This window comes from Daucus carota, chromosome 5 (assembly GCF_001625215.2).
Source record: "Daucus carota subsp. sativus chromosome 5, DH1 v3.0, whole genome shotgun sequence".
NCBI lineage: Eukaryota > Viridiplantae > Streptophyta > Magnoliopsida > Apiales > Apiaceae > Daucus > Daucus carota.
In genome coordinates, this window is record NC_030385.2 from 31,969,123 (window position 1) to 31,986,423 (window position 17,301).

General features: G+C 31.7%; 1 protein-coding gene across 1 annotated transcript; it reads left to right on the forward strand.

Annotated features, from left to right (window-relative positions):
• The first annotated feature begins 1,922 nt into the window (after window positions 1-1,922).
• LOC108223684 (probable pectinesterase/pectinesterase inhibitor 59) lies at window positions 1,923-4,587 on the forward strand. The gene is made up of 2 exons (XM_017398060.2): window positions 1,923-3,088; window positions 3,757-4,587. The coding sequence occupies exons 1-2, from the start codon at window positions 2,164-2,166 to the stop codon at window positions 4,449-4,451; spliced, it is 1,620 nt and encodes a 539-aa protein (XP_017253549.1). The 5' UTR covers window positions 1,923-2,163; the 3' UTR covers window positions 4,452-4,587.
• The last annotated feature ends 12,714 nt before the right edge of the window (window positions 4,588-17,301 follow it).

A 17,301-nucleotide genomic window follows, 5' to 3' on the forward strand; every position in this document is an offset into this window, starting at 1 on the left:
CAGTGTTTTCAGAAGATTGCGATAAAAACGAATAAGGCGGTGGTAACACTGACTTGAGAAATAGAAACTCAAAAAAAATAAAGTCATTGTCCATATTGTTACATATAATAAAAAAACCGAAACTCTAGACATACGTCAAATATTCGTTTTAATTTTTAAAACTCATACAATTTAATTTACGAAACAAATCTATAAAATTTCTATCATATTTCAGAATTAAAATAAACAAGATTCAATATTGATATCAAAAGGATCGTGTTCTTATTAAAAGACTTATATTGGTCATGACTTTATAATATTCATGAATTGATTAAAATATTATATTAAAGACGACTTCTATAATTATTAGGATTTTGTGATCATATAAATTTTTTATTTAATAATAAGAATCATTAAATTATTATGAAAAAGATGTCATATTGGTTAGGATTTTATACATCATATTATTTTTTATTTAACGATTATTACTATTATAAAAAAACTTCTATATTTGACTGGATTTTATATTATAACAATTATCTCACTAATAAAAACAATAATTTAAATAAGTATAATAAAAAAATGATGAAAATATGATAATATAATTAAAAAGACATTATTTTTTCAATAAATAACAAATTTTAAAATTTTATTTAAACCCGTGCTTGGCACGGGTTATCAACTAGTAAATAGAATAAGCAAGAGGGTGGTTTGATTAGAGTATTGAATGACGCTTGGGTCCTCGTTAACATATAACTTATGCTTATTTCCGACTTATCCGAATCATCTGGTTTTATAATTTTTAATTTGAATTATGCAACTCACACTTCGTTATGTATTATAAGACTTTTTATATTTATAATATAAAATTATATACATATACATATATACAGGGCCCTACTCCAATACAAACCTAATATACAAATTAATGCGATTAAATAGAAAGAGATTGAGGACGGAAACTAATCAGGAAATGGACTTAAACATGATCTAAACGAGTCAAAATTTTAACTCTTAAGGCCGTCTAGAACCATAAGACCTGTGCAAAGCCTTATTGAGTCTCTAGTGGACCATGTTGTATTGCGGCGGAGAAGGGTGCATGGTCCCTGGGTGGGTGATGAGAGTGATGACATAGAGCGTGTGTGATGTTGTTTAACGGTTTTTTTTATATTTTAGTTTGTATTTTATGCATCTTTTTTAATATTATAAAAAAAAATTCATGACCCTTTTCTAAATTATATAGAATTTAAATATCAAATTTTTGTTAAATTATTTTAAAGATATTTATGAAATTATATTTTATATTTTAATTGAGGAGACAACTAAATAAATAGGATAGTGGCAATAACTAATATTTCCACTGTCCCAATCAATAGTATACTTTTGTTTTCACTGCTCGACACGCATTTTAATACTCTTATAAAATATAGTTCTATAATTTATTTTTGAATTTTTCTTTTGTATAAAAATACAAATATTATATATTTATACAGAAAAAATCCTAAAATAAATTACAAAACTATATTTTATTGAAATATCCCTCAACTTATACTATTAGCCGGGACGGAAGAAGTAACGCTGGTAAATAATGTGAAACAGATCCGAATCTGATTAGTTACTCCCAAAAACGTAAACGTAAAGTAACGTTGACATTTCGTATTTAGTATTTTCTTTTGATGCTATAATTTGGTTGCCGTATAACCTGTCACCTCTTGTTTATAGTTACAGCCACAAATACACCGACCGTCCCCAGGCGGAACAAACTTTAGGATCAAGATTATGCAACAATTATTTCTTTTAAATTAAGTACAAAGCAATTATAACACAGATATTCTATAGTGCTTCTGTACTTGAAATTAGATCATCAGACTAATCCACTGTCGTTAAAATCACAACTTGAGAATATTTAATTTCACGACACATGGCTCTACTAATAGAATTCAACATGCTTTCGACTCGTTTCGGTATGATGTGCACAAAATTTATCCTATATATGATTATACTTGCGAGCAAGACAAGTCAAGTATTTCACCCTCTGGTCAACCCTTCTAAATTTTATGCTTGTTGAATCTTATAAATTATATATCTGATCATTAAGCCCAGGTCTCAAGCTCAACTCCTTCAGAACAAACTTGAGCTCTAACTTAGACAAGAAAAGCAACTTTTTTTTTTTTAAATTTTTTGATGGCAACTAAGATGTTACTATTGTTGATACACATCTATATCTTCTTCATCATTCTCATCTCCCGATCAGAAGCTGCAGATTTTGATGAATTATCAGCGACTGGTGGCGACATTTCCTACTGGTGCAAAACTACTCCTCATCCCGAACCATGCATGTATTTTTTAGGCCATGATTCTCATAATAGGCCAAAAAATCGAGCTCATTTCCGGCAAATGCTGTTCCAAGTGACTCTAGACCGTGCTCTGCATGCGCGGAACTGCACGACGAGGCTTGGAAATGAGTGTGGAAGCAAGAGAAAGAAGGCGGCATGGGATGATTGCAACAGGCTCTTGGGTGACACTATTTTTCAACTCAACAGAACTGTACAAGGCACTAGAAGAAACACAAGTAGAAAAGGCTGCTCAAGCTTTGACGCGCAGACTTGGCTTAGTGCTGCCCTAACAAATCTTGAGACCTGTCGATCAGGGTCGTTTGAGCTAAATGTCACAAAATTCATAGCTCCAATTACTACCAACAATGTTTCAGAACTAATTAGTGATTGTTTGGCTGTTAATCGAGCTTTCTTGTCTCATAAAAAATATATTGAAAACGACGAGGATCCAGAGTTTCCTAGTTGGGTCAGGGAGGGTGACAGGAAGCTGTTGCAATCTTCACCGTGGGCATGGAGGGCGAATGTAGTGGTAGCGAAAGACAGATCAGGGCAATTCACTTCAATACAGGCCGCGATAAATTATGCAGCCAAAGTGAGGAGAGGACATGGGAGGTTTATAATATATGTGAAGCGAGGTGTTTATTGGGAGAATATTGAGGTTGGCTATAACTTAAACAACATTATGTTAGTCGGCGATGGGATGAGATATACTGTTATTTCTGGCAGCCGGAGTGTTGCTCGAGGATTCACAACCTACAGCTCTGCAACTGCAGGTAAAATTCTCTCTGTTTTTCATTTCGTCTTATGTTTTACTATTCAAGCAACCGTAATAGTCCATTCCAAAAACTTGTGCTTACTAATCAAGTTTAGGAAATTCTAATCCTGCAAATTAATTTTACGCGTTGAGATACGCCTAACAGTGATATCAGCGGCTTCAGATACTCTGGTTATCAACCAACAGATATCACTTGAGTGTGTTCGTGAGTTCTAAATTTGTAAAGATTTTTAAAATATACAATTTTTCAAATTATGTGCTTTTGAGAGGGCCTTGGGCCAAAAATGACATGGTTCTTGAGTGCACATCATTTTTAAGTTGCTTCTATGACAAGAGTAGAAGAAGTGGAACACTTACCACAAATACCACAAGTCCATAACAATTATTGCCAGTTATAATACACATCTACACTTTTTTTCTAGAGGCTTTAAACTTTTAGTGTATGCAATATCAGTGAAAACTTGGCTTGTACGAGAGGTTTTAGTCTTTTAGATATAACATTTCATAGTATCATTTTCCGAATTATAATCATCTCTTTCAGTAAACTACATACTAAACGAACTGATTTCATATTAATCTCACCACTCAACTCATAATAACTTAGGTTTAGTGTTAAATTTTACAGTTCATCATTATGAGAAAAAAATTAACGAACTGATTGTTCAGGAATTGATGGAATTGGATTCATAGCTCGTGGCATAACATTCCGCAACACAGCCGGTCCACAGAGTGCACAAGCAGTTGCACTTCGATCCGCGTCTGATTTCTCCGTCTTCTACTCGTGTGGATTCGAAGGATACCAGGACACACTCTTTGTCCACGCCCAGCGCCAATTCTACAAATATTGTTACATTTATGGCACTGTCGACTTCATTTTTGGTAACGCAGCTGTAGTTTTCCAGAACTGCCTTATCTTCGTTCGACGGCCTTTACATGGCCAGGTCAATGTCATCACAGCTCAAGGCCGCATTGATCCCAACCAAAACACTGGCATTTCGATCCAATATAGTGTGATCAAAGCAGCCCCGGATCTCAAACGTGTAGCGCGACACTTCAGAACCTACTTGGGGCGGCCTTGGCAACAATTTTCGAGAACAGTGTTACTAAAGACCTACATTGATAGTTTAGTGAGTCCACAGGGTTGGTTGGCATGGGAGAACACGAACTTTGCATGGGATACTTTGTATTATGGAGAGTATAAAAATTTTGGGCCTGGATCTTCTACCAGAAACAGAGTGAAATGGAAGGGGTATCATGTTATTAGGAGTGCTAATGAGGCCTCTAAGTTCACGGTGAACAAGCTTATAGCAGGCAGGACATGGTTAAGAGCCACCGGGGTGCCCTTTAGTTCTGGGCTTTGATTTATTATTTCTTTTGATTTAGCTTTATCTTAAGTTATAGTGTTGTTATGTGTGGTGATGAATCTGGTGATGTACTGGTGTGTTTGTGTTGATCAAAGGAAGCATGTAGTTGTTTAATGCATTAATTTATACAGTAGTACTTGTGATTAGTATTTTGGTCCAAGTAGTGGATGGTTTTATCTTATACAACAATTGGGCCTGTTTTCTTGACAGGAATTGGGCTTCTTTCAGAAACCTAGATTCTATTGTGCGATTAAGAAACTATTTCTCCTAAATAATTTTGGAATAACGGCCCACAATGATAATATATAGAAAATATTGTCTCTGCGTAGGGGTGTACGCGGCTTGGGTTGGGGCGGGTTGGACCCAACCCAATTAAATCGGATTTTCAAAATTTCAACCCAACTCAAACCGTATAAATTCGTAACCCAAACCAATTTGTAGTACTTCGGTTTGGATTGGTTTGGTTGGGTTAATAAGTGGTAACAAATAATGAACAAATATATTCTTAAATTTAATATGTTTGTTTGCTACTTAAACAGATAAATTTAAAGCCATAAAATACATTTACATAACAAACAAACAATATTCATGTTTATGTGCTCTTTGACAAACATAATAATGAATTTAATCTCATATTCTCATTCATAAATTAATCTAATATATATTTAAATAGCAAACAAAAATTACTATATTAAATTTAAGAAGCACACAAATAAAAAAAGAAAAGAAAAAGAAGCACACAAATACAATAAAACTAAATAGACTTGGGGGCCGTTTGGTTAGGGGTAACTAACAAAGAGAAAGGGAAACAATCAGTTTCATTCCCTTTGTTGTCGTTTGTTTTATGAAATCTGTCATTCCCTTTCCCTTCTTTTAGTTTTAGGTTTACCCCAAATCCCTCATAATCCATTCCCCACCCCCACCAGGTTTCTTTTCCCTTTCCTGATTCTTTTTTTATTTTCATATATAATTTATTTCAAAAATCTTAACATTAAAAAATAATATTTAAAATATTTTTGAAGATCAAAAATAAATTTTAATTTAGTTTTTACATATTAAAAATAAATTTAATATAATTTTAATGTCAAAATATTTATAAGATTAATGAAATTTTTAAATAATAAAATATATCAAATTATAAACGTAAATATATTTAACTCTTTCAAAATATTTAATATTTAAAAATCAAATATAGGAATAATCATATAATTTTTCATTCCGTTTCCGGATAAAAACCAAATAGGTAATACAATTCAGCATCATTCATTTCCTTTCTCTTCGTTTCCCTTTCTGTATTCCATTCTCTTTCCTTAAGTCTAACCAAACGACCCCTAGGCTAATATGTGACGGGATTGATAAATTTAATATGTTCTCATCTTTTTTAATCGGGTTGGGTTGGATCGGTTTATAAAACCCGAAACCCATATCCAACCCAACTAATTCGGTCGGGTTAAAAAATTTCGGTTTGAATCGGACGAAATATGGTCGGTTTGAATTGGGTTGGTCGGTTTCGCCACCCCGTGAGCACCCCTATGACTCTGCGTATTTTAACATTTGAAGTGCATATGAGTCTTGTGGTGGTTCGAAAAAGATGAGCCGGAACGCTCAACATAAATTTTTTTTTTAATCGTCCGACGATCATTTCTTTCTTTCTTTTTGCTAGATCGTGCGAAGATCATTGGTGTTATTATTGTTTAATCTTTGTTTCAGAAAAGTGATTTCATATGGACTTCTACGCGAACATGGTATCATCTATTCATATTTTTTTATTCCGTATGTAATATACACAATACGTTTTTTTTCTCGATTATCTTGTTGCAATCATAAGTAAATGATTTTCGTGTGTTTTGTTTCTTGTTTTGTATATATTATGATAGCATATCTGAATTAGTAATTTTATGCTTTCTTATTTTAAATTTAAGGTTGTATAGATTTTTTAGGTGATAGATATTATGAATTTGTATCTGGTTTAATAATCTTGTTTGGATTAGTTTGTAGATCAGGTCGAGTTTTGTAACTTTCTTTTCGTATTTTTCTAACATGTTTTGTCTTAGCTGGATTTGTTCAACCGGATTTGTTTTGGTTGGTTGGAGTATTGATTTGAAATTAGGTTTGTTATAGATTTTGATAGGTGTTCTTGGTGTTCTTGATTGTGTATTGGTGTTCTTGATTGTGTGGGTATGTTAAATGTGTGGTTTGATCTTCTATATTAAAATTTTTTAATTTTCAACATGTTTTTAGATGCATGTTTCTATTGATGATTATTTTGTTATAATTTTAAGTTGAATATTAATTTTTAATTATGATTAATGTGCTAATATTATGGATGTTCAAATCTCTTGCATGATAATTACACTTTATGAATATTTAGTAACATTTGTGGTGATCATTATTGACGATTTTAAACGATTTAATTTTTAATTGTGCCTTGATTGAGGTGTATTTGTACCATTCATGGGTGGCCATAAGTGATGGCGTATATTTCGGCTTGTAAGGAGCAATTAACTCTATTTTAACTACTTTAGTGTCTAACCAAAGATCCTTCTTTGGTTGAGACTTTATTTTATTTGTTACTTTAGAAAATATATGCACACACGCTTTTAGAAATAATCTATTTTTGGATATATTATCCTTTATAATTTGTATAATGTATATAATTTTATATATGAACTTATGTTCTTCATGTTTCGTTTGTTTTTTGCAGAATCCTTGATTTTAATGGGTTTTTTCCTTTCAGACATTAAAGTATTATTATCAAAAACGTCCGAAGATATCTTGCATGTCTTTCGGTTAGATGATAATCTTTTTTGGATGAATGAAATCTCTTGTAGCGGCTTATTGTCTCTCAAGATACAACTCATCTACGAGTATGTAGATCCTGACAAAAAAAAAAAGATACAAACTTACAATTTTTTTTTCAAAAATATATTATTCTTTATCAGAAGGAGAAAAAAAGTTAAAATAATTCATTATATTATATTTTATGTGTGAGTTAAAATCCTTGTCGAGCTCCCATCCCAGAGTAAAGAGGACACAGAGAGTAATATTTTACAGATTAGGTTGATTTTTATGGAGTTCACTTTTTATCTGTAAATTTACATATATTATATTATAAAATATTTTATTATACAAAATATGTTCCTTAGAGCATCTCCAACCATGAAGACCCCTTAGCTAAAAGGTGAGTTGTCATTCCAAAAATAAAAAAATTATCCAACTATTTCAAAAGTTCACACTCCAACCATATTGACCTGTTGTCTATAAATTTAGCCAACCTCCCATGGATGGCTAAATTTGTCGAATCTCTACAGACTTGTAAGAAATATGTAGAGTGATTATACATCATTTATTATCATATTATACTGATATATTATATTTATAACAATCTAAATATTAATAACATGCTATTTTCAAATTATAGCCAACCAATATAGTCAATATCATTGAATCACAATGTCTTACAGGTTCAACAAATTTTGCATAAAACGCTACAGGTCCAATTTAGCCAACGATCATAACCAACCAATTGGAGATGCTCTTATACATAACAAATATGGATGATTTCCAAGATTCGCAGTAAATTGGTGGTTTTCGTATTACTTTTTTCTTGTATACGCAATATTATTTTAAGTTTTAAGAGCCGCTTTTATAAATAATCCGCTGCCACATGGGAAACCAGATATTGAACATGATAGCGCACGCATATATATATATATATAGAGGGTTACTCCAGTGAGAACTTCTTAAAATGTGAACCGTGAGAACTTCCTTAATTTATCATATTTTGACTAATCTAAACATCAAACTAGTGGGTACCCAATATAAAAAGTGTATATAAAACTAGTCTCTCCCTAACTAGTCAAAAAAAAAATTCAAAAAAAAATTCAAAAAAAAAGTCCACTGCCACGTCATCAGTGATTTTTTTTTTTTTTTTTTTTATTTTTTTTTCGGCTAGCTAGGTGGAGACCTTAATTATATACATTTTTTGTGAAGGTGCCCCTGGCGGGGCCCTTCAAATGAATGAGATATTGATAAATTAGAAAAGTTCTCACGGTTCTCATTTTAAGAAAGTTCTCATTTGAGCAAGTGCCTATATATATATACACACACACTAGCTTATAGTCCGTGCAAGGCACGGGAGCTTTTTAATTATTTATAATTTTTTAATATATTTTAAATGGTATGAAAAAATTTAATTTATAAATAATAAATTAAATTTTCAATAAAATAAAATTCGAAATTATGATTTGTTTGTAAGTTAGAACTGTTGTAAATACACCATCACAACCATTAGTGGTTTCAAATAAATTATTGTAATCAGGCCATTCCTTTTGTCGCATGTATCAATGCCAAAATATTAAATTCTTTTTATCAAATTTTAATATATTTTGAGTAGAATACGTTACGCCAACTCATATTAGAATATATTTTTAAATTTATTTATATTAGAATTATTATAATGTAATTTAAATATTTTCAAAAAATTTATATGGTTCTAGATTAAAATTGATAAACATAATTTGTTTTGAATTAAGAAAAGGAATCATAAACATGCAATAAGAAGGTAGAATCTATTTTGGATTAAGAAAAAGTTTTTGTATTCGTTCTTCACGTAAATCCGGCTTATTAATTTTAAAATAAATTATAAAAAAATTGTGGCGGTGCAATTTATATGATTCCACAAATAAAACTGGTAGGAAATATTTATTTTGGATTAAAAAATCCATAAACACGTGAAAGACATAATTTGTTTTGGATTCAGAAAAGGAATTACAAACATGCAAGTAGATATTAGTTGTCTTATAGAACAGAAGTTAATTTTGTTCCAATCTAAAGGTGCTTATTTGTTCAATATACGATCCAACGGATGATAAACTTTTGGACCATATGATCATGCGACCAAATTATCTCCCTTACGCTTATTATATATAAGTATATAATGGTAAACTAATATTATTGTTAAAATAAAATTATGATATATGTAGCCCATGTTAATAGTAGAAGATCCGTTTTTTTAGTTAGAATATATAAAAAAGATAATGTGTTTTAGTTAAAAAGGTAATTACTATGTTGGTTGATGGTATTTTAAATAATAGAGTTTTTTTATTTGGAAAATATAAAAAAAAGATAACATATTTTAGTTAAAAAGAATAATTGGTATATAGATAGGCCCGTATTTTGGCACAAGTACCAACTGACCAAAATTTCAATATTTCGGCTTCAATAGTATAGTATAGATAGATGCGTATATATTTTTTAAAGTTTGATTTTAGTTTTTGGTATAGTCAAATAAGTCTTATATTTGTTCTATGTTTTGATCTTATATTTGTTTTATGTTTTGAATTGTTTATATTTTGTTTGAAACCCACTAATTTTGTTTGAAGCCCGCTAATTATAAGAGTCCGCATAAAAGCCCGTGTACCGATCGATCAAATTTTTATTGTTTTGACTTTAATAATATAGTATTTTTTAAGGTTTGACTATAATTTTGGTATAGTCAAATATGTTTTATATTTGTTTTATGTTTTGATTGTATATTTGTTTTATGTTTTGATTTGTTTATATTTTGTTTGAAACCCATTAATTTTGTTTGAAGCCCGCTGTTTTGATCGTATGTTTGTTTTATGTTTTGATTTGTTTATATTTTGTTTGAAATCCACTAATTTTGTTTGAAGCCCGCTCACTACAAGAAAAAACACTAAAAGCCACCAAATAAAAGCGACCAAGTATAAAAGCCACCAAAAACGGTGGCTTTTATTCAAAATAGAAATTTAAGTTGACTGATAAACAAAAGCGACCGTGTTTGGTCGCTTTTATTGGCGGTCGCTTTTGTTTGGTGGCTTTTACGAGGGGTCGCTTTTGTTTGGTGGCTTTTGAATATAAAAGCAACCGGCTAAATCTTGCGATCGCTTTTAACTTTCATGTGTTTGAGCGGGAAATTTCCCGCCTGAGAGAAGTAAAACTATATAAAAACAAAAGCCACCATGTTATAGCCGGTCGCTTTTGTCAAGAATAATTAATTTATGATTTTTATAAAAACATTATGAGTTGATTTTTGTGATGTAAAGAAATAAAAGTAAATATTTATTTATATTTTATTATAATAGTCAAAATTAAATAATTATTTTTAAATAACTTGTCTTGTGGTCTATGATATTTGATTTATTTTTTTTACCATTCAATCATAAATATCTTAATATGTGTTGATTTTAGTTATTTGAAGAAATAAAAAATAACAATTTAATTGTGTATTCTCATAATAGTCAAGAAAATTAAACAATTATTTTTAACTAGTCTTGTCACGCATGATTATTTCCATTTTTCTAAAATTATTTTTTCATGCAACGACTTGATTGTATTGAAACGTAATAGTCAAATTATCAGTTGACTGTTAAAATCTCAAATTATATAAATTGAATATTTATTAATTTTTTTGGAATATGACTAAAATATATTGATCTTGACATCTATAAGGTTGGATCATCGATAGTTATTTTAAAAAAAATTCAAACTACCAAACCAGGAATATACACCATTTAGATGTAATAGTCAAATTATCAGTTGACTGTTAAAAACTCAACTCATATAAATTGAATATTTATTGAAATTTTAGGAATATGACTAAAATATATCGATCTTAACATCTATAAGGTTCGATCATTGATAATTATTTTTATAAAATTCAAACTATCAAACCAGGAGTATACACCAGTAAGATGTAATAGTCAAATTATCAATTGACTGTTAAAATCTCAAATCAAATAAACTAAATATTTATTGAAATTTTAAGAATATGACTAAAATATATCAATCTTAACATGTGTAAGGTTGGATTATTGATAAATATTTTTAAAAAATTCAAAGTACCATACCAGGAGTATACACCATTTAGACACCGTTTAGATGTTACAGCAAAATTAGTAGTTAACAATATTTTTTAAAAAATATAAGAATTTAAGTAAAATATATTAATCTTGTCATCTATCTTTTGAATTGGAGACTAAAAAATAGTTAGATTTAATAATCAAATCATAAATTATATATCAAAATCTTGTGATAATCGATTAAATTTTGTGAAATATATAAATATTTGAGGTATTCAAAAAAACGTTAGATTTTTCTTTCAAAATTAAAGGTGGCTAATTTGTAAAAATTGTGTTGGAGTTAGTAAATATTACTCAAAAAATTCATTTTTAAAAGAATTATATCAGTGGGATTCTAAAAGTATTTTAAAATTTTCCTATTTAATAAAAATCTTCAATTTGGTGAACATAAGATTTTCTATATCCCTTTTATTTCTCATAATATTTCTCATAATCTCGCACAGAGTCAGCCACGCACATCTCCATCTCTTGCTCTCTGTCTCAAAATGTCTCAAAATATCAGACCAAAACACCTATGGCATCGGCAGACGTCACCGACGGCCCCCCTCCCTGTGAGTCAAACTCTTCTCTCTCAGCTCCCTTTGCTCTTCCTCCGCCCTTAACACTCACCAAAACGACATGGTCATCCCCAAAATCGACCGTGCCGTTTTCACCGAATTCGGTCCTGCTGAGATTTTAGCTTCTAGAGCTAGGGTTTGAGATGGGTATAGCCGCAGATCGTTTTCAGAGAGAAATTTATAGGCGGCCCAGGTGCGCGCACAACCTGTCCGATGTTTTGTCTCCGAGAATCAGGGTTTCAATTGGGGCGTTTTCAGAATTAGGGTTTTACTCCGCTTTTCTCTGGTATGACTTCGAATTTTGGGTTTCCATTGGTCGATTTCCATGTTTTTGTAAGTTATGTGGGTTCGATTTTGATGTTTTTACAATGAGGGTTTGGTATGTTTTATACGGGTTTAATGTTTATGTTTCAATTGGTTGGTTTCTTATTTTTCGTATTTGTCGAATTGCTATTTTTTTGGGTTTTGTATTTGCCGATTGTGTGTCAGAATCAATGTTTATCATATGTCCTATGTCCATTGAAAATAAGTTTTTAAGGAGATAAATTAAAATTTTATCTTATACCCAGAGCTTTTGTATATCGAAGTTTGCTTTTCCTTTGAAGATCAGGAGTTGAAAGGAAACTGTTTATATGTAGTCTGTATTATTTTATTGAGTAGGTACTGTTATAAAATACTTGAGAACTACCCTCCGGCATCAGCAGCGCCTTTGCTATGTGCTGGTATAACTGTTTACACTCCCATGGTTCGCCATAACATGAATAAGCCTGGTACTACTTTGACAAACTCTGCTAGTATGTTTTGTTTTTTCAGAGGTTTGGATTTGGGTATTTTGTGTAATTTTGGGGCCAAGAATTGTGTTGAATACAATTTTTTTGGGCTTTTTTTATGGTCTGTCGTGTGGCAGATACTGTTTAGTTAGTGGTTAGCATATTCATGATGTATTGGCTAATAGTCATCATATTTACTTCAGTTTTATGTGATATCTTGTTTATTAATTTTCATTGTGTTATTAGTCGTGCATTTTCAACTTTTTTGGTTAGCTCAGGTGATATGGTCACGAATTTGACTAGCTAGTTGAATTTTGATGATGGGTGGTTGTGGATTTCACCGCTTCATGGTGTGGACCTTGCCATTTCATTGCCCCAGTTCTGGCAGAGTTTGCTAAAAAGATGCCTCATGTCATCTTTCTTAAAGTCGATGTTGATGAACTTGAGGTAAGCCAACTTTTCAGAGGCCAGCTTAATCATTATGGCAGTTTTTTTCGTTTTCTTCGAGTTTGAAATTTATTATTTTTTCAGTATAGTGATATGTAAGTCGCAATTTCAGGCTGTTTCCAAGGAATATGAAGTGGAAGCCATGCCAACCTTTGTGCTTATAAAAGAAGGGCAAATTCTGGACAGGGTTGATGGTGCAAAGAAAGATGAGTTGCAGATCACCATCATCAAGCATGCTGGTGCTTGGGTTGGAACGAGTTGTAAACTTGGAAGTAACTTTCATTTAGCCATGGATTACACTAGTTTCCTAGTGGCGTAGGGAGTAATGCGTTTCTGTGCTTGTGAGTGTGTGTCTGAATCCTGTTCTAATGTTGTTGTTTGTTGATAAAGATTTATCTATTATTAATATTTTGTGTTTATTAATTTATATTTTGTTCCCACCTCTCCCTAGTATATGGATACGTAACTTATTTGGATGATTGAATGGTTTATTGAGCTGTGCACTAAACAGGGTTAGCAACAAAAATAATTTTTTTTAAAAAAAATAGCCATATAAAAGCTACCGAATGAATTATGGTCGCTTTTTAAATTCCACCAATTTTGTAAGGTGGGAAATTCAAAATATGGCCAAAAATTTGGAGTGGTTTAAAGGAATTTATTTTTAACAAAAGCGACCAGCAAAGCGGTAGCTTTTATATATAAAAGCGACCAAATCAGTAAAAGCGACCCCCTTCGAAGCGACCAACTCTTTTCGGTCGCTTTTACTTAAAAGCGACCAAATACGGTCGCTTTTACTTAAAAGCGACCAAATTTCGTTGGTAGCTTTTAATTATTTTTCTTGTAGTGGCTAATTATAAAGTCCATATAAAAGTCCGCGTACCGACCGACCAAACTTTTAATATTTCGGCTTTAATAGTATAGTATAGATATGTTGGTCGATATATTTTGCGATTATCCAAAGTATACAATTGTATAGAAGACATTTTGTACTTTTTCTGCTAGGCCAAGACATGTCGAACTTTATTATTGAACAAACAGGGTAACAAAATTAATAGAAACTTGTTATGTAGTTAAGGATGGGTGTAAATAAGGGATTAGTCTATAATTTCAGAATTTTGACTTTAAAGAATAAAATCATTTTCTTTCTTGATATACTTGAATATTAAAAATCCGAGATGCGATGATTATCACGGGACGAGCGATACACAAGGAAAATGAAATGATTTGCGGGATTTAATTTGTAATGTATATTTCTTTTGTTTTGAAATAAACATACTTGTTTCAATTGATAATATCAGAATCTAGTACACGAGGAAATCATGTGACTTATCATATCACATCTCCAAACTTGACATAAAATATGCGACTTTTGCTAACACATGCGCCATACTATTCGTAGATTGATAATCAAATTGAACTAGCAATGGATCTATGTGCTTTAATAATTGGATACAATTTATTAGTATGCATGATACCAAAAAATGCTTCGTCCAGAGTTCCATTGCAAACCATAGCAAGTGCCAAGTGGTTTAGAATTGTCTCAACAATATTATAGTGGTCATAGTGTATTAGTGTTGTTCTATCACCCAAGACAATACTCCCTCTGTCCCATTTTAACTGATGTTTGACTTTTTGACACGTATATTGAGGTGTAAAAAAATAGTATCTACGCTCAATAAAAAGATTTAATTCTTATATCAAATAAAAGTTTAGATTCTAAACTTTTATTTGATATAAATTTTATAAACAATAATTATGTTTAGATGTGATTTTTTTAACACCTTAAAACACGTGTAAAAAAGTCAAAAGCAGTTAAAATGGGACGGAGGGAGTACTTCTTTCAAATTAATTGCTTTCGCCTCATTTTGGCACTTCTTACATCTTGCATCTACAAATCTCCTTTGAGTATCACAGAAAACACAGTCAACATTGATGTTACCATCCTGGAAAACTGCAGTATCAATATTAAGTTTCAGCCTCCTGATCAGTTCTGGTTTATTCCAGGTTCGATCTACATGTGAGTTTCTTCCATGCATCCGGCCTGAGCAAGTTGGTTGCAGCAGCCTGAGCGAGTTAGTTGCTTTCTACCACATCCACTTGTTTCGCCTATTCCAGATACTCCAACACAACATGCCGATAAAAACACCGATTTTTGATTCGTGCATATATCAAAGGCTCTGTGGATCATCAAAAAAGCTATATCTTGTACCCAATGCATGTAATAAAATTATTATTAATAATTAACAAAAAAAATCATTTCGTTTGACGTACTTTCCGGTAATGCATTAGCATTTCTCAAGTAATTCCTACACTTACACATTAGCAATGACATTACTAATAAACATACACTATTTCTTTCGGACATTTTATTAGGTCCCATTATATTACATACGAAAATATAAGTGTTCTTCCCGTTCTCTTTATGTCATTTTTGAAAACTAGATAAAGAAGTTGGTTAAAAAAAGTCGTTTACTTGTCTTTTCTATATACTTAAATATATTAAACTAAATTAATTACACGTTAAAAGTAGTACTCCCTCTGTCCTCCTCATTTGGTTACAGTTTTTTCACACTGTTTGACACGCATTTTAAAGCGCATATAAAACATAGTTCTATAAGTTATTTTTAAATTTTTTCTTTTTTACAAAAATTTAAGCATCAAATTTTTATAAAACTTTTTATCCAACTACATTTTACGAGGGCATTAGAATGCGTACCGAGCTCTCGTCCCCTAATATAAACAAATGAGGGGTCCGGAGAGGTCCTACAATACTTGTATAGAAGGACGAAGAAAAAATATATTTTTGCAACGCAATACTAGTCCGGGTAGAAAAGCAGGGAGTGTGGGGCAAGTTGGGACAAACTTTTGATTAGAGAAACCGCAATATATATCATAGATTGCTTTACTCTTTGGCCACTGGGGAATAGCCACGTCACCGGAAAAACGGAGTTATTTGTGACCATTCAACGTTGGAAAGGAAACAACGAGCTATAAGCATGATTTGGATGTAGGTCCACCCCAGCCCCACAACCAAAAAGTATGACCCTATTTTATTGTACTTGGTAGTAGAAACAACACATAGGGACTTGCGCTAGAAAAACATACTCCTATGTTTTCTTCGGAAGATCCGAGAAGAAGAAGATATTCCTTTCTCATATTTTAGTTGTCGATTTTTTATTTTTAAAGCTCAAATATTTTTGATAAAAAATTAGGAAGTTTTTATTATTTTAAAAATTAGAATTTTTATTTTAAACATAATGTATGAATTTTATAATAATAAAAATTTTCTTCTGTAAGTTTACAAAATATTCTTACTAAGACTAATATTATATATCAACAATAATAATAACGAATTAATTCACTTCACAAACAAAATTATATTTTTGTTATATTTTGTCTGAGCTGAACTCCATATATTGAACTCAGTGTTCGTACTTTTATCCAACAACAATAGGTTGAGTTTATGGTCGACAGGCATTATGCTCTTAACATTTATTTCATTTCGAAAATAAATTAATATCGGTTAATTATCTGCGTCCTTAGTTGATCAAAACAGTTTTTCACCTCGATACATTAGATCTTAAAAAACAAAACTTTAATTACTAGACACATCGGACAGCAACACATTTTACCCTAAAAAAACAGCAATTACATTCAAGAATTCATTATATCACCAGTACTCATTCGTACATGTTCTTTCTATCAATCTATGATATGCTGTGAGAAAATAGGGCGGGACCCAGTTCACAATCAGTGGGATCCACGCGCACAACTCAGCCACACACAGTATATCCAATGCATGATAGCGGCTAGCTCACGCCAGACCGCAGAGCCGCCAAGCGCAGAGTCACCCCATCATTTCGTCCTATCTAATCGGACCCACCAACCAGCTTGGCTCACGTAGCTTCTATCAGCTCGGCTCTGGCATGACCTAAAGGAGAAAGGGTAAAACAGTAAATTCGTAAGCAAGGGCCATTCTCCCCACAAAACATAATGGACACTCGTGCAGTACTGAGAGCAATCAAAACAAAGAAGCTTCAACGGGACGGAGCTGATGAAACTCATCAACGGACAGCTGAAGCTCCGTTATACTCGAATTGGAAACCAATATTAGCTGTATACGCATGTAGATATCCATGTATTATTATACAGGAGCGTTTGTATAGACATATTATAGTAGAACAAGTTG